The 23697-nt window shown below is 41.7% G+C and overlaps 4 protein-coding genes across 5 annotated transcripts; 2 read left to right on the top strand and 2 right to left on the bottom strand.

The window, feature by feature from the left end:
- Positions 1-25: 25 nt before the first annotated feature.
- On the bottom strand, positions 26-3253 carry alkbh2 (alkB homolog 2, alpha-ketoglutarate dependent dioxygenase; the record flags this gene model as incomplete). The annotated part of the gene is made up of 4 exons (XM_084181065.1): positions 3183-3253; positions 909-1233; positions 625-823; positions 26-335 (listed from the first exon to the last, which is right to left on the bottom strand). The coding sequence occupies exons 2-4, from the start codon at positions 1174-1176 to the stop codon at positions 26-28; spliced, it is 777 nt and encodes a 258-aa protein (XP_084037191.1). The 5' UTR covers positions 1177-1233; positions 3183-3253.
- On the top strand, positions 2431-15540 carry unga (uracil DNA glycosylase a). 2 transcript variants are annotated; one of them, XM_084181064.1, is made up of 7 exons: positions 2431-2651; positions 3208-3414; positions 3504-3599; positions 3761-3858; positions 11012-11100; positions 14562-14740; positions 14832-15540. In XM_084181064.1, the coding sequence occupies exons 1-7, from the start codon at positions 2556-2558 to the stop codon at positions 14970-14972; spliced, it is 906 nt and encodes a 301-aa protein (XP_084037190.1). In that variant the 5' UTR covers positions 2431-2555; the 3' UTR covers positions 14973-15540. The 2 variants fall into 2 exon arrangements, with proteins under 2 accessions (XP_084037190.1, XP_084037189.1); XM_084181063.1 differs by lacking the exon at positions 2431-2651 and having other exon boundaries at positions 3072-3414.
- An 863-nt stretch (positions 15541-16403) lies between these two features.
- On the top strand, positions 16404-19768 carry pxmp2 (peroxisomal membrane protein 2). Its single transcript, XM_084181066.1, has 5 exons — positions 16404-16878; positions 17343-17465; positions 17590-17752; positions 18765-18884; positions 18984-19768. Exons 1-5 carry the CDS (start codon positions 16769-16771, stop codon positions 19050-19052), a joined length of 585 nt encoding a protein of 194 aa, XP_084037192.1. The 5' UTR covers positions 16404-16768; the 3' UTR covers positions 19053-19768.
- Positions 19769-19831: 63 nt separating this feature from the next.
- On the bottom strand, positions 19832-21135 carry isg15 (ISG15 ubiquitin like modifier). The gene is made up of 2 exons (XM_084181067.1): positions 20975-21135; positions 19832-20521 (listed from the first exon to the last, which is right to left on the bottom strand). Exon 2 carries the CDS (start codon positions 20510-20512, stop codon positions 20042-20044), a length of 471 nt encoding a protein of 156 aa, XP_084037193.1. The 5' UTR covers positions 20513-20521; positions 20975-21135; the 3' UTR covers positions 19832-20041.
- Positions 21136-23697: the final 2562 nt, after the last annotated feature.

Genomic DNA, 23697 nt, shown 5'->3' on the forward strand with positions numbered 1-23697 from the left:
ACTCCCAACGGACCTTGTCTGACCCTCATTTCTTGCCGTCTTGGAGGATGCGTCTGAAGGTGAGGTTGATGCGGGGTGTGAGGACCCTCTTGCGGGCTGGCAGGCTGTGGTACCATAGGGTGTTTGTGGGAGAGTTCATGAGGAGCAGGCTTCCATGGGCCAGTTCCAGCTTCACCGGGTTGATCTGCCGTCGGCACTGTTTTCCCCGTGCTTCCCGGTGTCTGAAGACAAAGTCCCGGGCCGCCCCCAGAGATACGGAGGCGATGGGACAGAGGGGGTCCAGTTCCCGCTCATCATCACGGTGCTCACCCATGTGATCATGTCCATCTTTGTACCTGAGAAAACCAGGAGCAGCTAGAATGGAATCACACTCGCACAGTCCTGGAGTGTATTTATTACACCGATTCTGTTGCAAAACGTTTTGCAACAAACCGTTTACTCCAAACAGAAAACGTTTTGCAATGAAAACTACAGTTTCTATTGGACAAATTCAAGTTGGTCCCTGCTCGTTTCGCTCTGTTTGCTTCCGTTTGGTTCTTAAACGGTAAACTGTTTCCGTTGCAAGACGTAATGAATACACCCCTGTAGATGTAGAATATTCTATAGCAGTGTAGACTGACTCACCTGTTAATCAGGACGAAGTTGAAGGTTTGGCCTGTTGCCTTTGTAACAGCATCACGAATGTACTCCAAGGTTGGAGTCCACGGGCTGGCCTGAAGACTCATTCCAGAATAGGTGTAGGTTAGTCCTGCGTCCCCATAAGTTGCCTGCTTTCTGGGGACATTGTAGACCTTTCCAAACACCTGAATCTTTGTTTTATCCCCTGTAACAAAATAAGAATGGCTCATCTACATACCAAGAAAAAATGTATCTGAACTGTCACTGAATTGAGTGTGACAATTGAATACCTGTGAGGTAGACTACCTCCTCCTCCAGCTGTGTGTAGAGGGAGTCTGCTTCCTTTTTAGGAAAGAGTAGAGCATAGTCACAGTCCAGTCCCTCTGCTTCAATCTTCTGCCAAGGAAGAGGCTGAGAGAACTCAGTCAAATAGGCATCCTCCTTTACAATCCCCTGATTGCATTCTTCCCCTTTACATTTTTTCCACACAGGTTCTCTCTGTTCATCTGTTCTCCCATCAATATAGCGCTTCCTGGTTTGACTCACAAATGTATCCATCAGCCACCTGCCTGCTCAGTGCTCACCCACATGAGAAAACGTCATTGGAATAATGTCCTAGACATAGAATGAAAAGAGAACACAGGAGTACGGATAACAGGAGGAATAGGCCTACAGATACAAACTTATAGCATAGGATAATTAATTACTAAATACATGAGTGGAAAGTTTACAACACATCTCTATACTTGGCCACTACAGTTCAATACCTTGCTAATCTCAAGTACGAACATTGAACTATAACCATTGACATGAACAGGTACAAAATGCATACTATGATGGACAGTGCTATCCAGGATACTCGGGACGTCCCTACCCCTAAACCCTAACCCTTACCCTAACCCAGCGTTTCCCAAACTCGGTCCTGGGGACTCCAAGGGGTGAATATGTAGGTTTTTTTTGCCATAGCACTACACAGCTGATTCAAATAATCAACTCATCATCAAACTTTGATTATTTGTATCAGCTGTGTAATGCTAGGGCAAAAAACAAAATGTGCACCTCCTGGGGTCCCCAGGACCGAGTTTGGGAAACAATGCCCTAACCTTAACCCTTACCATAACCATTTTAAATCTCAACTTCAATGGGGTAGGGACATCCCAAGCGTCCCTGATGTTGCAACATGGTCTCAGAGCATTTCGTATTATTCTTTATGTAAATTCGAGACACTCCATTGAGTATGATATGTTGCGTTTGGTATGGTTACATTACACAGATGGTTACTTAAGGCAAAAACGAAAGTACGGTGGTTGGTCGTGGTGAATGGGTTGGCGTATAACGCGAACGTCTAACAACCCGAAGGTTGTGAGTTCGCCTCTCATCACGGACATCTTTAGCATTTTAGCTAATTAGCAATTTTTTAACTATTTACTACTTTTTTGCTACTTTGCAACTACTTAGCATATTAGCTAACCCTTCCCATAAACTTAACCATTTTAGTTAACCCTTCACCTAACCCTAAACCTAACTCCTAAATGTAACCCTAATCCCTAACCTAGCTAACATAACATATTGTACTTTTTGCAAATTCATAACATAAAATTAAATTAAAATAAAATAATAATACGAATTGTAATTCGTAACATATCATACGAAATGGGTGATGGACATCCACAAATGAATACATTTCATATTAAATCTCGGATTTACTTACAGAATAATACTAAATGTTCTGAGACCAGGTTAGATAGCACCAACAAAACTATGACCAAGGCCCTACGCATACACATCATCCATACGTCATCGCAAGTTGGCGGGAATTTTTTTGTCAGAGAGGACAGAGCAGTGGTTCAAAACAAGCTTGACTGTGTTAGCGGTGCTCAACAATAAGGAAAGCAAACTCTAAGTCAACTACTACCAAATTAATCAAGGTTACTAAAATGATAGGGCAGAAAACTATAAATTCTTTTTTTTCGCCCATTTCGAAGAAGAGAGCTTTGGTAGAGGAACATGAGAGAGAGGATGCCCAAGAACACGTGAGAATTAGCTCACTATTCATTTATATCATTGTTTGCACGCGAGCTGCATGAGTACAAACGGGCAATGATGTAACTATTTTATGTAGCTAATATTCTGTAAATTACAACGTTTAACCTAAAGTTGCATGTATACACATTGAAATCAGGTTATATAGAGTTTCACCAGCACGTACCTTGTTGTCTTGACGCTGTTATTAAAATAATTTGCTTGCTAACTAACTAAATCATTGATTAAATTGTTACATTTTATGTGATAACATTGAAAATACCATACAACAGGTTTCAAACCATGATTCTAAACCATCTTTGACCGTAACACACACATCCCGCGATATCTTCACTATCAGCGATCACAGGGGGTTTGTTTACTCACTGGCGTCAGGGTTTAATAAAGTTGCTCGAGTTTCATAGCGGATCTCGAACATGTAGCTAGCTAGCTAAAATGCTTGCAATGAATGTACCATATTTGAGACGTTCCGCAATAATGATTTTAACTGCACCATTAACAGCCACACATGTTTCACCAACCTTGCACTTTGCTCAATATACCAAGGTTGGACGGGTGAAGAAGCTGAAGCCATCAGGCAACGAAACGACGGCGTCACCCCCTTCTTCATTGACTCCGGAACAGCTGGCCCAAATCGGCAAAAACAAGCAAGCAGCGCTGGAGAAACTGTGCGCCAGGAACGCACCGGATGAATTTGGGGAGAGTTGGCGAAAGGGTTTGGGCTCTGAGTTTGGAAAGCCTTATTTCAGAAACGTAAGATGACAGTCTACCCACACATGGCTACATCATACAGGTTATCAGAAATGTGCATAATCTAATTCCCTTCCTTCTTACTGTTACAGTTGATGTCCTTCGTTGATGGAGAGAGGAAACGGAACACTGTCTACCCACCCCCTCAGCATGTTTTCACCTGGACACAGATGTGTGACATCCAAGATGTAAGTTTAGGTTTTTGACAACAATGGCACATGTACAGTTTTTCATATTAATGTAATGTACAGTATGAGCCAACTCATAAGGTTAGGCTGTACAAGTTAGCTCCAGGGGGAAGAACCACTTCACTTCCCATTATGATCAGCGCTATTTCTCCTTGGTACAGGTCAAGGTTGTAGTCCTCGGCCAGGACCCATATCACGGTCCAAACCAAGCCCATGGATTATGCTTCAGTGTGCAGAGACCTATCCCACCTCCACCCAGGTAGCCTACAGTATTATTACGTTGTAGACCATGTTGAACATATCCAGGCAAGGGGAATATGTTTCCTGCAATAAAATGTATGGTGTAATACATACATTACCTTTAGAAATTGATTTAATTGTCGTTTTTTTGTCAATGATCTACACTAAATACTTGAATGTCAAAGTGGAAGAAAAATTCTAACATCTGTAAAAAAAAAAAAATATGAAAAAGAAAACATCTTGATTAGATAAGTATTCAACCTCCTGGGTCAATACATGTTAGAATCACCTTTGGCAGCGATTACAGCTGTGAGTCTTTCTGGCTAAGTCTCTAAGAGCTTTGCACACCTGGATTGTACAATGTGCAGGTTTCTTATTTTTTCTCACATTATTCTTTGTAAAATGCTTCAAGCTCTGTCAAGTTGGTTTTTGATCATTGCAAGACAGCCATTTTCAAGTATTGCCATAGATCAGGGTTCTTCAATTCCGGTCCTGGAGGGCCGAAACACCTCTGTTTTTTATCCTCTCCATCTAAATCAGGGGCTAATTCAGACCTGGGACACCAGGTGAGTGCAATTAACTACCAGGTAGAAATAAAAAACAGAAGAGTTTCGGCCCTCCAGGACCGGAATTGAAGAACCCTGCCATAGATTTTCAAGCCAATTTTAAGTCAAAACTGTAACTAAGCCATTCAGGAACATTCAATGTCGTCTTGGTAAGCAACTCCAGTGTATATTTGGCCTTGTGTTTTAGGAAAGCAGACTGAACCAGGGTTTCCTCTAGGATTTTGCCTGTGCTTAGCTCTATTCCGTTTCTTTTGATTTAAAACTCCCTAGGCCTTGTCGATGACGAGCATACCCATAACATGATGCAACCACCACCATGCTTGAAAATATGAAGAGTGGTACTCAGTGATGTGTTGTGTTCATGGCATAACATTTACATTTTGGTCCACCAGCCACTGTGGCAGGTAGATTAAAAAACTTTCCAGACAGTCAGATTTTTTACCAGCCAAAATATTTTTCCCTGTTAAACTTACACCAACAAAATACAAGATAACTTATGAGCATGGTTTGTCATGTTTCTAAAACGATAAATGCATTACTAGTAAGAAGTAATGTGGTATATTGTTTAATTTCATTTTTTGTGACCTGAGTGTTTTTATTTTACCCCCTTTTTCTCCCCAATTTCATGATATCCAATCTCATCGCTGCAACTCCCCAATGGGCTCAGGAGAGGTGAAGGTCAAGTCCTCTGAAAGTTGACCCGCCAAACCGCGCTTCTTAACACCCGCCCGCTTAACCCGGAAGTCAGCTGCACCAATGTGTCAGAAGAAACCCCATTCAACTGACAACTGAAGTCAGCCTGCAGGCACCCGGCCCACCACAAGGAGTCGCTAGAGCACGATGAGCCAAGTAAAGCCCCCCCGGCCAAACCCGTACAATTGTGCGCCGCCCTATGGGACTCCCGGTCACGGCCGGTTGTGACACAGCCTGGGATAAAACCTGGGTCTGTAGTGACGCCTCAAACACTGCGATGCAGTGCCTTCGACCGCTGCGCCACTCGGGAGGCCCCGTGACCTGAGTCTTTTAACCAAAATATCAGATGAGACAAAAAATGTCACCTACCGGGCGGGAGGTTACTGTGGTAGATCAAGTCATGTTTGTGCCTGTCAGATTGAGTGAATCTTTCACTCAGCTCTTTACGTGCGCACAGTCCCCAGCCAGGCAGTGTTGCAGCGTGAGGTGGAATAGGCTATATAAGATTCGTAGTTCTTTGACTTTGAGCAATTTAATTTACCAGCTATGAAACAAAACAGCAGAAATACTTTGAAGACAGCTACTGCAGCATTTATTTGACTATAAATGTGATCATACTTGACTTTTTATTCATGAATGTGAGTGAAATGCTCGCACTGTTGAGCCCTGACCACCCGCCAACGTGGCTGGTGAAATAGACATCATACAAGCCAATGCCAAAATCTACCCTCATTTGGCAGGTGGCAGGTGTTGATTTTAGGCCCTGGTTGTGTTGGATTTGCCCCAAACATAACGCTTTGTATTCGGGACAAAAAGTTAATATCTTTGCCACATTTTTGCAGTTTCTTTTTTTTGGGGGGGGGGGGGGGGGGTGTAGATCAGCTTAATATTGCAGATAGATTGTAACTTCCATCAATGTAATTGTCTGCATCACTTCCAATCCCCCATGTTTTTTATATATATATATATATATATATATATAGTGGGGGAAAAAAGTATTTAGTCAGCCACCAATTGTGCAAGTTCTCCCACTTAAAAATATGAGAGAGGCCTGTAATTTTCATCATAGGTACACGTCAACTATGACAGACAAAATGAGATTTTTTTTCTCCAGAAAATCACATTGTAGGATTTTAAATTAATTTATTTGCAAATTATGGTGGAAAATAAGTATTTGGTCAATAACAAAAGTTTCTCAATACTTTGTTATATACCCTTTGTTGGCAATGACACAGGTCAAACGTTTTCTGTAAGTCTTCACAAGGTTTTCACACACTGTTGCTGGTATTTTGGCCCATTCCGCCATGCAGATCTCCTCTAGAGCAGTGATGTTTTGGGGCTGTCGCTGGGCAACACGGACTTTCAATTCCCTCCAAAGATTTTCTATGGGGTTGAGATCTGGAGACTGGCTAGGCCACTCCAGGACCTTGAAATGCTTCTTACGAAGCCACTCCTTCGTTGCCCGGGTGGTGTGTTTGGGATCATTGTCATGCTGAAAGACCCAGCCACGTTTCATTAATATAATAAAAAAGTTTCATCTTCAATGCCCTTGCTGATGGAAGGAGGTTTTCACTCAAAATCTCACAATACATGGCCCCATTCATTCTTTCCTTTACACGGATCAGTCGTCCTGGTCCCTTTGCAGAAAAACAGCCCCAAAGCATGATGTTTCCACCCCCATGCTTCACAGTAGGTATGGTGTTCTTTGGATGCAACTCAGCATTCTTTGTCCTCCAAACACGACGAGTTGAGTTTTTACCAAAAAGTTCTATTTTGGTTTCATCTGACCATATGACATTTTCCCAATCCTCTTCTGGATCATCCAAATGCACTCTAGCAAACTTCAGACGGGCCTGGACATGTACTGGCTTAAGCAGGGGGACACGTCTTGCACTGCAGGATTTGAGTCCCTGGCAGCGTAGTGTGTTACTGATGGTAGGCTTTGTTACTTTGGTCCCAGCTCTCTGCAGGTCATTCACTAGGTCCCCCCGTGTGGTTCTGGGATTTTTGCTCACCGTTCTTGTGATCATTTTGACCCCACAGGGTGAGATCTTGCGTGGAGCCCCAGATCGAGGGAGATTATCAGTGGTCTTGTATGTCTTCCATTTCCTAATAATTGCTCCCACAGTTGATTTCTTCAAACCAAGCTGCTTACCTATTTCAGATTCAGTCTTCCCAGCCTGGTGCAGGTCTACAATTTTGTTTCTGGTGTCCTTTGACAGCTCTTTGGTCTTGGCCATAGTGGAGTTTGGAGTGTGACTGTTTGAGGTTGTGGACAGGTGTCTTTTATACTGATAACAAGTTCAAACAGGTGCCATTAATACAGGTAACGAGTGGAGGACAGAGGAGCCTCTTAAAGAAGAAGTTACAGGTCTGTGAGAGCCTGAAATCTTGCTTGTTTGTAGGTGACCAAATACTTATTTTCCAACATAATTTGCAAATTCATAAAAAATCCTACAATGTGATTTTCTGGATTTTCTTTCCTCAATTTGTCTGTCATAGTTGACGTGTACCTATGATGAAAATTACAGGCCTCTCATCTTTTTAAGTGGGAGAACTTGCTCAATTGGTGGCTGACTAAATACTTTTTTTCCCTACTGTATATATATACACATACACACATACATACATACATATCCTTTTTTAAAAATATATTCCCCTTTATTACTTTCCAACCCCACCACCCTTTCCCTAATTGGAGTAAACTAGTGAACAACAATGCTTAGGCTTCTACTTCCAGCTTATACTTACTATATACATTTTATGGACACAGTCAATTTTACAATAATTATATTTTGAACTACTTCTACTCTCAACCTCTCCGATCATTTTCATGATGTCCATCCGGTTTGCTTCTATATGCCATATCTTTCTAACTGTGCTCTTTCACAAAAACTCCCAACCTACAACCTATATACTTATTATGGACACAGTATGCTTACATTATTAGTTATGTTGTTATTAGTCCCATCCTTCAACTCCATTCAACACCACCCATCTATCTCTTAACACCATCCATATAGGATTTCTATTTGCCATATCTTTTTTCAACTGTACACTTGACAGCCATGGGATCGGTACGTCAAAAATCTCTTCAAAAAAAGTATTTAGTCAGCCACCAATTGTGCAAGTTCTCCCACTTAAAAATATGAGAGAGGCCTGTAATTTATCATAGGTACACGTCAACCATGACAGACAAATTGAGGAAAAAAATCCAGAAAATCACATTGTAGGATTTTTAATGAATTTATTTGCAAATTATGGTGGAAAATAAGTATTTGGTCACCTACAAACAAGCAAGATTTCTGGCTCTCACAGACCTGTAACTTCTTCTTTAAGAGGCTCCTCTGTCCTCCACTCGTTACCTGTATTAATGGCACCTGTTTGAACTTGTTATCAGTATAAAAGACACCTGTCCACAACCTCAAACAGTCACACTCCAAACTCCACTATGGCCAAGACCAAAGAGCTGTCAAAGGACACCAGAAACAAAATTGTAGACCTGCACCAGGCTGGGAAGACTGAATCTGCAATAGGTAAGCAGCTTGGTTTGAAGAAATCAACTGTGGGAGCAATTATTAGGAAATGGAAGACATACAAGACCACTGATAATCTCCCTCGATCTGGGGCTCCACGCAAGATCTCACCCCGTGGGGTCAAAATGATCACAAGAACGGTGAGCAAAAATCCCAGAACCACACAGGGGGACCTAGTGAATGACCTGCAGAGAGCTGGGACCAAAGTAACAAAGCCTACCATCAGTAACACACTACGCTGCCAGGGACTCAAATCCTGCAGTGCAAGACGTGTCCCCCTGCTTAAGCCAGTACATGTCCAGGCCCGTCTGAAGTTTGCTAGAGTGCATTTGGATGATCCAGAAGAGGATTGGGAGAATGTCATATGAAACCAAAATATAACTTTTTGGTAAAAACTCAACTCGTCGTGTTTGGAGGACAAAGAATGCTGAGTTGCATCCAAAGAACACCATACCTACTGTGAAGCATGGGGGTGGATACATCATGCTTTGGGGCTGTTTTTCTGAAAAGGGACCAGGACGACTGATCCGTGTAAAGGAAAGAATGAATGGGGCCATGTATCGTGAGATTGAGTGAAAACCTCCTTCCATCAGCAAGGGCATTGAAGATGAAACGTGGCTGGGTCTTTCAGCATGACAATGATCCCAAACACACCGCCCAGGCAACGAAGGAGTGGCTTCGTAAGAAGCATTTCAAGGTCCTGGAGTGGCCTAGCCAGTCTCCAGATCTCAACCCCATAGAAAATATTTGGAGGGAGTTGAAAGTCCGTGTTGCCCAGCGACAGCCCCAAAACATCACTGCTCTAGAGGAGATCTGCATGAAAGAATGGGCCAAAATACCAGCAACAGTGTGTGAAAACCTTGTGAAGACTTACAGAAAACGTTTGACCTGTGTCATTGCCAACAAAGGGTATATAACAAAGTATTGAGAAACTTTTTTTATTGACCAAATACTTATTTTCCACCATAATTTGCAAATAAATTCATAAAAAATCCTACAATGTGATTAAAAAAAAAAAAAAAATGCTCATTTTGTTTGTCATAGTTGACGTGTACCTATGATGAAAATTTCAGGCCTCTCTCATCTTTGTAAGTGGGAGAACTTGCACAATTGGTGGCTGACTAAATACTTTTTTCCCCCACTGTATATGGGATGGCTGTCAATCCTTTGGTCCTTAAATGAAACTTGTATACTTTTTTATTTATCACAGTTTTCTTTAACCAATTGTGTTCTTTAATGCAAGGCCAACAGACAAGTTTCTTACGTTCTTCCACTTTCCTCTTCCATTTTTGCAGTTTTACTTTAGTGCCTTATTGCAAACAGGATACATTTTTAGGAAATGTTTTATTCTGTGCAGGCTAACTTATTTTCACTGTCAATTAGGTTAGTATTGTGGAGTAACTACAATGTTGTTGATCCATCCTCTGTTTTTTCCTATCACAGCCATTGATACTGTTTTAAAGTCACCATTGGCCTCATGGTGAAATCCCTGAGCGGTTTCCTTCCTCTCCGGCAACTGAGTTAGGAAGGACGCCTGTATCTTTATAGTGACTGGGTGTATTGATACCAGTGGAGGCTGCTGAGGGGAGGATGACTCATAATAATGGCTGGAACGGAGTAAATGTGGAATGGCATTTGATACCATTCCACTAATTCCGCTCCAGCCATTACCACGAGCCCGTCCTCCCCAATTAAGGTGCCACCAACCTCCTGTGATTGATACACCATCCAAAGTGTAATTAATAACTTCACCATGCTCAGAGGGATATTCAATGTCTGGGTTTTTTCTTCTTACCCATCTACCAATAGGTGCCATTTGTGAGGCATTGGAAAACCTCCCTGGTCTTTGTGGTTGAATCTGTGTTTGAAATTCACTGCTCGACTGAGGGACCTTAGGTAATTGTATGTGGGATACAGCGATGAGGTAGTCATTCAAAAATCATGTTAAACACTATTATTGCACACATTCCATTTAACTTATTATGTGACTTGTTAAGCAGATTTCTACTCCTGAACTTACTTAGGCTTGCCATAACAAAGGAGTTGAATACTTATTGACTCAAGACATTTCAGCTTTTCATTTGTAATTAATTTGTAAAAAATTAATAAATCGAAAAACATCATTCCACTTTGACATTATGGGGTATTTTGTGTAGGCCAGTGTAAAAAAAATCTACATTTATTTAAATTCAGGCTGTAACACAACAAAATGTGGAGAAAGTCAAGGGGTGTGAATACTTTCTGAAGGCACTGTACATTTGTATCTGTGTGGAGGACAGTTAGCTTTTTTTGCCTTTTTATTCGGTATTGTATTTTGTTTTTCATGTCATTGACACAGTTGCCACATCCTCAAATGTAGAGCCTCTTATTTTTTCAGCTTGGTGAATATGTATAAAGAATTGGCGTCTGATATAGAGGGCTTCCAGCACCCTGGACATGGAGATCTGACTGGATGGGCTAAACAAGGTACTGTAGGCACAATAGTCTAGAACACACGTGTCTAACTCCAGTCCTCGAGGGCATAGTGTATGCAAGTTTTCGCTCCTCCCTTCTACTTTACTGATCAGTTAAAGTCATTGATTAGTTAGGAACTCCCTTTGCCTGGTTGTCTAGGTGTTAAGTGGACACTAATTGAAAGGAAATAAAGAAAGCCAGCAGAGACACTGCCCTCGAGGAATTGAGTTTGACTATGGCTGGGAGGGATACCGTATTTTACGATATACCGGTATTAATGCACGGACCAGTTTGGATTTCACTTTACTTTCTATAACGTTATTTAAATGTTATTTTGTTATATGAAAATATTTTTTTTTTTAGGGGGTTTCAATGTTTTTTGTGGAAATGTGATACTCTACTCCACCTTGTGTAGCGTCCGTTTTTATAGTTTACTCCGCTACTTGAGTTGTCTTTCTCCTCTCCCACTCTCTCTCATGCCGCTTTCCACACAAACCAAGCCCTGCCCTGTCACTCCAGGAGTGCAGTTGTTTGCGTTCAGTCTGCATGGTCAATGCTGCACATGCAACAAGATGTAGATGATAATGATGCTGGTTTCCACTTTGCTTCTTAATATATTCCACAAGCGTTCTATAATTACACAATTAGTTTGTATCTTAATGTCTGCAACTTCTTAGCAAGTTGTGGCTAAAATGAATCGTTTTAGCCTCTAATGCAAATAGCTAATTAGCTGGCTAGGTAGCTAGCTAATAAATGTACTGAGTCAGAGCAAACGTAGCTAGCTAATATAGCCTGATACCATTGATGGTGTAGACCTAAATCAGCATGTTGTTTGTGCAACAGTATCTTCTAAATCAAAGAGTTATATGTGAAGCATGAATGTTCTTCTTTCAATTTGTATTGGCGGATCGCAACCAACTGAAAGGTGCGTGCACAGCCACCTACTGTACTGGACTGTGAAGCCGGTTATTGCCTCCCCATTAATCTATTTCTCTTATCTAGCCCTGTGTTTCCACCTACTGTTCTGGAGTGTGAATTCATTACACTTTGTGACACAAAAAGGAAAGGGGAAAAGTATGGGGAAAAGGGAAGAAAAATTGCCCTACCAACTAACACTACACCCATTAAAACCTCATCACTATTCCACTACTTGGCCCTATCTGATCCTACACCAGGTCGACAGCCTGGGAGGACGGGACACTATCATTCAACACACCTTGTAACATCCTCTGCAGTAAAATCTTGTACACCCAAGTACTTCTCTGCAGCTGCCACCACAACATCTATATTCTGTGATTTATGTTCCATTTCTGCAGTACAGTTGATAACCATGGCTATGAACGCTAAGAAGCCAACCTTACTGAAGCAGATGTTATTTCTATTACTCTCCATTGGCCTCAGCTTACTCTCAGGGAACCTCTTAGGATCACTCGCCCTGGACCCATCTTCCTCTACAACTCTCTTCACAGCCTCAGCACACGACATTTACATTACATTTTAGTCATTTAGCAGACGCTCTTATCCAGAGCGACTTAGTTAGTGAGTGCATACATTATATTTTTATTTGATTTTTTTCCATACTGGCCCCCCGTTGGAATCGAACCCACAACCTTGGCGTTGCAAACGCCATGCTCTACCAACTGAGCTACATCCCTGCCGGCCATTCCCTCCCATACCCTGGACGACGCTGGGCCAATTGTGCGCCGCCCCATGGGTCTCCCTGTCGCGGCCGGCTACGACAGAGCCTGGATTCGAACCAGGATCTCTAGTGGCACAGCTAGCACTGCGATGCAGTGCCTTAGACCACTGCGCCACTCGGGAGGCACCTTCTGTACTACTCTGACCCAGGCAACCTCGACCTGCCTTTCTCTCACCAGACACTTCTGATCTCCAGAAACATTAACACACACAGCTTTTTCCACCGATACTACACATTCCTTTGTCTCATGCCCTCCTGCACACTTCTCTAGGAATCTCCCTCCTACACACTGCTGCAACATGACCATTAGCTTGGCACCTAAAACACTGATGGGTTCGGGACAAAAGCTCTCACAGGATAACTGACACATCCTAACTTGACTTTGTCGGGTAAGGAATGCATCAAAACTCAGCAGGACAGATCGTGTCTTCTCTGTTTCACTACGCTCTCCACCGGGTCTGCGTTGCACCAAAGGCGGTCATCACAGACACCAGGAATCTTCCATTTGAGTTGGTCCTCCTCAACACTTAACGCGACTCAACTTATCACTCCTTTTAGCGACGCCCTGCTCCTGAGAGCAAAGCAAGTCACAGTTATTTTCCCGTGGTGCGGAGCGCCCAGTCCTTCTGGACAGACGACACACAAAAAAACATCGAGTCCACTTCGAGTTACTTTCACAGATTCAACAGTCCCCAAACTCTTCTCCACCCAACCTGACACCACATATGGATCAGCCAGAAGACAAGGATCCATTCTCTCGAAAAATCTCACTCTCACTGGGCTACAATGATCTTTATCATCATCGGGACAATGCTCGACCTCGGCGGTCTTCACCACACCTGCCACCGCAGGTAATTCATTCTCACTCTCATCAGCTTCCATTTCTGAGCTACCGTAGTACTTTTTTTTTTTTGTGTAATGACGTCAATCTTCCTCCCCACACCGCTTCCCTCTACACTACACTTCTTTCCTTCTTCCTCGCTGTCCATTTCCACATCTCCATACTCTTTCCACTCCTTCATCCGCTGTAGTAGCAAATGGTTCTTGAATTTGTCGCCATGTCACGTCCGCATGAATAGAAGTAGCTACGAAAAAACATTTAATGTAGCCAAAGATTATAGGGTCCCCTAGGAAACACTGACCAACACGTTGGTTCTTACCCTGTCACAATAAGTCCTCATTCTATTTCCATGATTCCAACAATTCACCTAAGTGTTTATCTAAATCGCAAGTCAAATCGCAATTGCAATATTTGGTTAAAAATAAGGTCTAGATTCTTTGCCCATATCATGCAGCCCTACGTGGCAGTGTGGAAATTATCTCAAATGAGTGCAGGAAATGCAGAAATTGATAAATGCTTTATTATTTTGGGTTGAAGTTTGTTTTACACTGTTTAAATCAATCAGAATGGAGAATGCCCATTGAAATATCTTAGAATGTATGTGTTGCCACCCTAGGGTCATGCACTACTCATAAAGCAAATGTAGAACTTTTATTATTCGAAAACATAAAATACCATCCACAATTTATATTTTGGCCATATAGGCCAGCCCTAAGTTTGACACCCCTGGTCTAGCAAGTTTGGCAATGGTAATACAGTATAAATATCAGACTCCTGATGCAATATCTTAGGACTGTCATGAATGCAGGCACTATTCAGGATCATGCCGATATTCAGAACAAGTAAATTGAAGTATGGATTGGGCACTGATGAACTTCAATGCCTTGATGTGCAGTTATCAGGAGCCAACTGGCGTAATGCTTCTCTTTCCAGGTGTCTTGTTGCTCAATGCTGTGCTGACCGTCCGTGCGCACCAGGCCAACTCTCACAAAGACAAGGGCTGGGAAACCTTCACTGACACTGTAGTGCAGTGGCTCAGCACCAACCTGGAGGGCCTCGTCTTCATGCTGTGGGGGGCCTATGCTCAGAAGAAGGGAGCAGCTATTGATAGGGTTGGTTAAATGAATGTAATATTGTATTAATTCTATTCTTGACACATTCCACTGACCTCAGCTTAACGATCTTTTGTCTTTTCCTCTGTAGAAACGTCACCATGTCCTCCACACTGTACACCCCTCCCCTTTGTCTGCTCATCGAGGGTTCTTCGGATGCAAGCACTTCTCCAAGACCAATGAGTTGCTGGAGAAATCAGGGAAAGAGCCCATAGACTGGAAGGCACTTTGAGATGTCCCACACAGCCTTATTTTCAGGGTGTGGATTCCCAAATACAACTAACTTGATTCATCACTACTGTTACCAAACCATAAGCTTACGGTATCATTTTTGTTATCAAGTATCTGGGTGACATATGTGAAAATGTTTACTGCAGTGGATAAGGCCATACTATATTCCTTTACTGGCAGATTATAGTTTTCACTCTGGTTTGCAGTTTGCACCCTTTAAAATGTCATTGGATTTGATCTACATTCAAGCTAAGTAATACCTCATCAACAAGCATCACTTTGGTATGTCAACACATAGTAGCTACGTCAGGGTTTCCCAAACTCCCCCCTCTGGGTGCCTGTTTTGGTTTTTGCCTAAGCACTACACAGCTGATTCAAATAATCAAAGCTTGATGATGAGTTGGTTATTTGAATCAGCTGTTTTTTTGGGAAAACCCAGGACCGAGTTTGGGAAACCCCTGAGCTACATGTGGCTGGTTTGTAAATATGTCATTATTCTGTTCTTGTTTTTTTAGTACATTTTGTAGTGTGCTTTTCTACTTTAAAAATACACGTAGTTATCCAAGGCAGTTTTGTGATACTGTAATCAATATGAACAATCTATTTACATTCCTATTTTTTTTACGTTTCCTCTCTGAGGTTGATGCCTCTGTCAGGTTCTCTCAAACTCAGTCCTGGGGACCCCAAGGGGTGAACGTTTTGGTTTTAGCCCTAGCACTACAGAGCTGATTTTAAAATAATCAACAATTCATCAAGCTTTGATAATTTTTTATCAGCTGTGTGGTGCTAGGGCAAAAACCAAAACGTGCACCCTTTGGGATCCCCTGGACCGTGATTGGGAAACGCTGCTCTAGGTTGATGACATGGTTAAGGTGCTGCACGAGGTGAGGGGGGTTCAATTGCCCGGTTGCCGGTGAAAGTTGATTGCATTCGTTTTGGAACCCAAAAAGAAAGTGACGTAAAAAGCACGTGGAATAATGAGTAGGATTCGGTTTTCACATGCAAAAGGCATTGCTTTATCTGGCTTCCCAATGAACACGTGTTTTAAAATTCAAACATGTATATTATGGAAAAGAGATGCACTGTATGTTTCTGGATGATGCACCATGCTGCCTTGTTGACAAAATGGCCGAGCAGTGCAGATTACTGTTCGATATGAGAAGGGCACTCCTCCCTCACCGCTTTTGCTCGTTAACTGTCACGTGCCGTACACGGTTGCCCCGCGGCTCAGCATAATCGAATCCGCCCACTGTCACGTTTCGTTCCAGACCTTGAGTGGCCACTGTCCAGACCAATGACTATAGGGCCAGACCAATGATTTATATATACACTAGATGACTGACACGGGGTGCTGTTTTTTGGACGCTATAGAAATGTATTTTTTTTCCCACGTATATTCTATTATCGACAACTTAATGCATGTTTTTACATTATATTATGTAAGCTTAACATAAAAATGAAAAAATATTTTAAAGTTCCCTAAAGTATGATTTTATATTGTTACTATGACCGCTTTTTTAAAAAAAACGTAAATACATGTAATTTTGTCCTTGAAACATTTAATTAAAATATTGTAGAATTCGATCCATTCCAATGGAGGACTGCGTCTTCTAGGGACTGCCAATATGGCCGACCAGTGGCTTCAAAGCCTCTCATTGGCCATTACATAGCATCAGCAATCCAGGGTTTATATACATCACTTGGCCAAACATATCTGTGATAGGGGCAGACATCTGTGCGGTGGTGGTCCTTCAAACACAAAACTTATCGTCCAAATGCAACATTTCTACCGTGACAATGCCTGTACAAAGTTTACCGATTCGAGACTCTGCCCTCTACGTGCGACTGCTACATCAATACTTGATTCTGCTGAAGAATTACCCCATTCTTACCAAATCCGTAACGAGGTCAGTATAGCTAACGTTAGCTAGCCTATTGAAATTGTTTGAATAGAATGTGATCATTAGCTAGCTAACTAGCTAGTTAGCTAGTAGGGGTCTTCCTGGTTATCTTATAGATAGCTAGTGTAACACCTAACAAGTGACAACAATTACTACTGATCTCTCTTAATACAGAAATCCATTAACTAATTTGTGGAATGTAAAATGTAAATGGTAGACTCGTAAGGGTATGGGGCTACATGATAATTTGCAAACTATGGCAAGGCAAGGTAAACATGTCCTTTTGCCAAGACCTTTCTACTTTGCTGTCTGTTTTCAGCCAATCAGCATATGCTCTGAGAACCTCCCTCATCTTTCCTGACAACAGTTGCTGTCATAGTTAAATTGTTTCAATACACTTAAAGAACACTTTCTTCAAACTCTGACCACTACCATGGCATGACTACAAATAAACTCTTCATCTTCTTCAGTGGCATTCTCTCAGCAATGGGAAATCTAATATCTCAAGCATTGGAAGCAAAACGAAAGGCCAAAGAAGGGACCCCAGTGAAGGAGATTGACATTTCAGGACCTGCCCGCTTTGCCATTTATGGGTAGGCATGTGATTAAAGTCAGGTCCAAATCACTTGAATTAGTTTTTGTTGTTGTTACAATGTAATCCATTGCAATGTACTGTATAATCAACACACCTATTGTTATTTCCCTTTGTTGAATCAGGTTGCTCATTACTGGGCCTGTGAGCCATTACTTTTACCAACTCATGGAGGTGTTGATGCCTACCACTGTTCCATACTGCATGGTGAAACGCTTGTTCTTGGATCGCCTTATCTTCGCCCCTGCATTCCTCCTGCTTTTCTTCTTTGTTATGAACATCCTGGAGGTAAATCAGCTTCTCCAATATGGACTCTCTTGCGCCATACACCTGACTAGCCCATCCATAGACGCTACTGCAGGGTTCTTCAATTCCGGTCCTGGAGGGCCGAAACACTTCTGTTTTTTATTTCTACCTGGTAGTTAATTGCACTCACCTGGTGTCCCAGGTCTGAATTAGCCCCTGCCACCAGAGGTGTTTCGACCCTCCAGGACCGGAATTGAAGAACCCTGCGATACTGACTTTAGCGCCTATTGACGATCGTTTATTTTGGCCGGGGGAACGTTCAGTTTTGGAAAATATAAGAAATATCTTTCATATCAGCGAGAAATAATTTTCAAAAAACAAAAGGTTAAATTACTACACAACTTTATAGAGTAAGGGTTCCCACGCGGCCATATTCACATGTTACAGCGTTTGTTTATGGAAAACAGACGCAATACAGTCGACTACCTGTGCAAATTAGCTATCTGCTTCTCCTAACACCTGTGTGTAAACGGAAGATGGATGCCACAAACGTGATGTCACTGGAAAAATAGTGTCGGCTGCAACTGTGTTAAAACCGGTTAAAACAGTGTACAGTAAGTGTATATTTTGCATTTGTAAAATTATTTTGATGTAATATGAAAGTAGAGGGCTTTAAGTTTAGAACCGTACCGCAATTGAGAATCGATTCACGTTAAGAGTATTTGGCTGTTTTGGCTGCCAGAGCCAATTCGCCTCTAAACAGAACATGTAAGGTCCTTGGACTATAAGCAGTAACGTTAGGCTCCTTTAGTCCATTATTACTGACTAACTCTCACTGCTTGGATCAGATAGCACCTTCTCATATAAAAATTGGGATTACTCTGTGTAGCTCAAACTTTAAGCAGGGACTACTTATTAGTCTCAGTTAAGGTTGGCCCTAGTGAAATTATGCAGTACTACTCACAGTTAATTTTCATAAGTGGTTAATTACGTTCCAATCCAGACTATTGCCATGCCTGTACATTCATTTTCATCCATTCCAATGCTATTTTAGGGTAAGAGCTGGGCAGACTTCCAGAGCAAAGTGAATAGTAGTTATTGGCCTGCCTTGAAGATGAACTGGAAAGTGTGGACCCCCTTCCAGTTCATCAACATCAACTATGTGGCTGTAGAGGTGAGCAGTTCTCACTGGCTTTTCTTTTATGCATTCATCTGGAATGTAGGCTATTTGACAGTGGTGCTCTGTTACCAATCTGTGTTGTTGTGTTTTCAGTTTCGAGTACTGTTTGCCAACATGGTGGCCTTATTTTGGTATGCTTACCTTGCGTCTGTGAGGAAGTGAAGACTCCCAAGATCTTCTCCCTGATTACTGAATGAAGAGGGCACAGGGTGTGCCTCAGGAGCTGCAGAACGTTACAAGGACAGGCCTGTGAATGCCAGTGCAGCAAGCTGGTACAACCAGGCAAATTAACTGGGGTGATGTGTAGAACGTCACTCACAAACTACAAAAGTACTACACTAAGGAAATCGTAACGCATCTAATGTGTTGCTTACATGGAGAATAACATAACTGAGATGTTCAATGTTAATTGTTACTACTGATATTTAAGATCTTAAATTAATTGAAATACTTGAGTCGTTTTGTGCCAAGGTGTTTTGGTTTGAACAATGGTAAATACATGTTACCTATTCTTGATAGATAAAAATGTATACTATAATTTAAGATGAAGCAAATGTGCTGAAGGAAATTAATATCAGTGACTGTTTCAACCTTGAATGCAACTCATTTAACACCATCTGAATATGCAATGTTAAGATGTATCAGGCCATGAAGCATTGTGTATATTGCTGACAAGGCTGGCCTGTAGTTTCCTCATGTGGACTGCCTTTAGTTTAGTTTGAGTCTCAACTCAACTGTAAATGTTACTGCTCTCTCTGTCTCTATCAGGTCATATAAGGGAGCAACAGCACATCAGACTGAAACTGCCATAATATTTTACATCCTGATGTATTTGATTTAACCCTATTTTATAAATGAAAACAATAACCAGTCCATTACCTTATGTTGCTTTATCTTTTGTTTTGAGTTGGAGCCATGAAAACGATGGTAGACTGTGTTTTATACTTGGTTATCACTTTATTACAATCTCATTTACATTGTTTTAACATAAGCCAATATCAGCCATAGTTAATTTAAAAGTTTACAATTGAATACAAATGTTATAACACTAATAATTTTTTGCCTAGATTGCTTTTTCTCTATAGACATGGAATGCATAATAAGTTAAGCGCTTCAGGTGACTGGTCGTTTCAGGTCGATACTGGGTGTCTTCAGCCTCCCCTTAGACGGAGCGTCAGGTGGATGGTGCTTAGATTTCTGACGCCATAGTCTTCCAGTTTCTTGCCATCATCGAGCTGCCTGCCCTCGTGAATCAGCCTCTGTTGGTTGGCTTGGACTCCCTCCTTGTTTTGGACCTTGTCTTTGAACTGGATTACGGTCTCACCCGGCACCACCTCATATGTGTGTGTCTGGCCCTTTTCGTTTTTCAGGAACACCTGGATATGAGTGGGTTCTGTAATCAGCACCATCACTTTGGATCCTGAATGCAGGCCATAGTCGCTCAAAGTTTTTGAATCATCGCTGAGACTGATGTTGTTCCCATTGACACCTGACAGCCTCTGCCTTTCTGTGGGCACTCTTAAGAGTTGGTTGATCCGACTCTTGAGAGACCCCAGAGTGGTGTGTGGCTCAACCATCAGGGGATATGAGTCGCCATTCAAAAGTGTTATAGTGAGTTCCATGATAGATATCTGAAAGAGGATTTAATATATTATTTATCTGGCCTTCCAATCGCATAGCTCAATTGAATGATTTGAATGAATTCGTCTAGTAACACTTTACTAAAAGCCTGCAGGTATAATACTTTATAACTTGTTAAAAGCACGTATGATACTTTGTCTTATAAGGTTTTCAATATGTAATGTCCCCTCTCTATCAACATTTCTGCTCACTCAAATGGCTGGTATTTAGTGATAATCATTTTGAGATGATTGACAGACATAAGTGGGTATTATCATACATGATATAATATAATAATAATACATGCTCATGACAATTTATACAATTTATTATAACCTTTTATATTAACCTACAGCCCTTTGTAATAACTAAAATAATGTGTAAGAGAATTACTTGATAGCTGTTTAGCTTTAACAGCAGAGTTATATAAAGTATTATAGCCTAATGATGAAAAAATGACTTACCTTTTTAGTAGATATTGTTGAGATGTCCTTATTGTGAAGTGTTGCAAACTGTTTCAACAAATAGTTTTGAGAAATCGGTACGTTGACAAAAACAACTTTTACCGATTTAAGATTGAGACAGCTGTCACAGTGTACAGCTGAGCCTGGTATATAACGGCTGATCTGCCCCGCCCCTCAAATTAAGATTCGTTTTCCCGCTCTGTCTCCCGCCCCTTTCGGTTTCTATTCTCGGATAATAATGACGTAGTATGCTGCTATTTGTAGAAAGTTGAGTGCAATAAATAGTTATTTTGTTATTGTTGAGTTACGATTTAGAACGGAGGACGTGCCTAAACCCAATGAAATAAAGTAGCCCAATGACTTGCCCCTATCATTCACACAGATACTGTATGTCAGACACCAGAAAGAGAAACCTAATGTCATTGTAGATGAAACCCAGTCTTGGGAAAACCCAGGCCCAGATGATACTGATAATGACTAACAGTTGCAGGTATCTTGTGATATGTCAGACATAGGTGAGTGCAGAGGGAATTTTAACAGCAATACAAATAGACACACCCTGCCTCACCTTTCCCAAAACGATAACATGTCAGAAGTTGAACCATATGGCTTTCAGACATCACATCTCAGACTACACAAAGTTATTCACCCTTATGTTCTCTAGTACAAACTGTAACCAGTGGAAGTAGTTACTTCTATGTTCTCCAGTATAGCCTATTTTATTTCTGCATCTGTGGACAACTCCAGGGGTCAATGACCTCTGTGCATTTTACTAATGTAATTCTAATGAGTCAGAACTGATGTTTGCCATGTCAGCTGAGGTAAGTGGTATTGAAAGCTGTTCAGACACTTCTGAGAAGTGCAGTGCATTCGGAAAGTATTCAGACCCCTTGACTTTTTCCACATTTTGTTACGTTACAGCCTTATTCTAAAATTGATTACATTGTTTTATTTCCTCATCAATGTACACAATACCCCATGACATAGCAAAAACTGGTTTTTAGAAATGTTTGCAAATTTATTAAAAATAAAAAACAGATATCACATTTACCTAAGTAGTCAGACCCTTTACTCAGTACTTTGTTGAAGCACCTTTGACAGTGATTTCAGCCTTGAGTCTTCTTGGGTATCACGCTACAAGCTTGGCACATCTGTATGTGGGGAGTTTCTCCCATTCTTCTCTGCAGTTCCTCAAGCTCTGTCAGGTTGAATGGGGAGCATCGCTGCACAGCTATTTGCAGGTCTCTCCAGAGATGTTCCATCTGGTTCAAGTCTGGCTCTGGCTGGGCCACTCAAGGACATTCAGAGACTTGTCCCAAAGCCACTCCTGTGTTGTCTTGGCTGTGTGCTTAAGGTCGTTGTCCTGTTGGAAGATGAACCTTCGCCCCAGTCTGAGGTCCTGAGCGCTCTGGAGCAGGTTTTCATCAAGGATCTCTCTGTACTTTGCTCCGTTCATCTTTCCCTCGATCCTGACTAGTCTCCCAGTCCCTGCTTCTGAAAAACATCCCCACAGCATGATGCTGCCACCACCATGCTTCATCGTAGGGATGGACAGGTTTCCTCCAGACGTGACGCTTGGCATTCAGGCCGAAGAGTTGAATCTTGGTTTCATCAGACCAGAGAATCTTGTTTCCACTCTACCATAAATGCCTGATTGGTGGAGTGCTGCAGAGATGGTTGTCCTTCTGGAAGGTTCTCCCATCTCCACACATGAACTCTGGAGCTCTGTCAGAGTGATCATTGGGTTCTTGGTCACCTCCCTGACGAAGGCCTTTCTCCCCCGATTGCTCAGTTTGGCCAGGCGGCCAACTCTAGGAAGAGTCTTGGTGGCTCCAAACTTCTTCCATTTAATAATGATGGAGGCCACTGTGTTCTTGGGACCTTCAATGCTGCAGACATTTTTTGGTACCCTTCCCCAGATCTGTGCCTTGACACAATCCTGTCTTGGAGCTCTACGGACAGTTCCTTCGACCTCATGGCTTGGTTTTTGCTCTGACATGCACTGTCAACTGTGGGACCTTATATAGACAGGCGTGTGCCTTTCCAAATCATGTCCAATTAATTGAATTTACCACAGGTGGACTCCAATCAAGTTGTAGAAACATCTCAAGGATGATCAATGGAAACAGGATGCACCAGAGCTCAATTTCGAGTTTCATAGCAAAGGATCTGAATGCTTATGTAAATAAGGTATTTCTGTTTTTGATTTTGTAGAAATGTGCAAAAAATTATAATAACCTGTCTTCGCTTTGTCATTATGGGGTATTGTGTGTAGATTGATGAGGGGAAAAACATATTTAGTAAATGTTAGAATAAGGTTGTAATGTAACAAAATGTGGAAAAAGTCAAGGGGTCTGAATACTTTCCGAATGCAAAGTATGTGTTTAGTGCTAGTTGTTACCTGTGCCAACCCATGAAGCTTAGCATATTCTCTCACTAAGTCTGTGAGGACACCTTTCCCTTCTGATGTCCTGTTAGTAAAATACAAAGACATTTTACATTACAGATGTGCCTTGAGGCAGAATTCTTTGTCATTCTAATTTCTGTAATGAACAGAGAGCGCTTGGGTGTTTATATTTTCAGCCATATATATGAGTTCAGGTACAGTCAAGGTATAAGGTGCTCAAATTTAACAAAAAAGGCCTTTTGTGAAGGTATACCAAAAATATACGTATTGCATACTTATGCTACAACAGTCAACTAGGGAGCCTATATTTACATTT

This window comes from Coregonus lavaretus (assembly GCF_964263955.1).
Source record: "Coregonus lavaretus genome assembly, chromosome: 17".
Lineage (NCBI taxonomy): Eukaryota > Metazoa > Chordata > Actinopteri > Salmoniformes > Salmonidae > Coregonus > Coregonus lavaretus.

Bases quoted from the DNA above. Each gene is read 5' to 3' on its own strand.
- unga (XM_084181063.1), top strand. From the start codon at position 3,097: ATGCTTGCAATGAATGTACCATATTTGAGACGTTCCGCAATAATGATT. The intron at 3,415-3,503 runs GTAAGATGACAG...TTACTGTTACAG, and splicing joins GAAAGCCTTATTTCAGAAAC to TTGATGTCCTTCGTTGATGG. The intron at 11,101-14,561 runs GTACTGTAGGCA...TTCTCTTTCCAG, and splicing joins GACTGGATGGGCTAAACAAG to GTGTCTTGTTGCTCAATGCT.
- pxmp2 (XM_084181066.1), top strand. From the start codon at position 16,769: ATGCCTGTACAAAGTTTACCGATTCGAGACTCTGCCCTCTACGTGCGA. The intron at 16,879-17,342 runs GTCAGTATAGCT...CATCTTCTTCAG, and splicing joins CTTACCAAATCCGTAACGAG to TGGCATTCTCTCAGCAATGG. The intron at 18,885-18,983 runs GTGAGCAGTTCT...TTGTGTTTTCAG, and splicing joins TCAACTATGTGGCTGTAGAG to TTTCGAGTACTGTTTGCCAA.
- isg15 (XM_084181067.1), bottom strand. From the start codon at position 20,512: ATGGAACTCACTATAACACTTTTGAATGGCGACTCATATCCCCTGATG.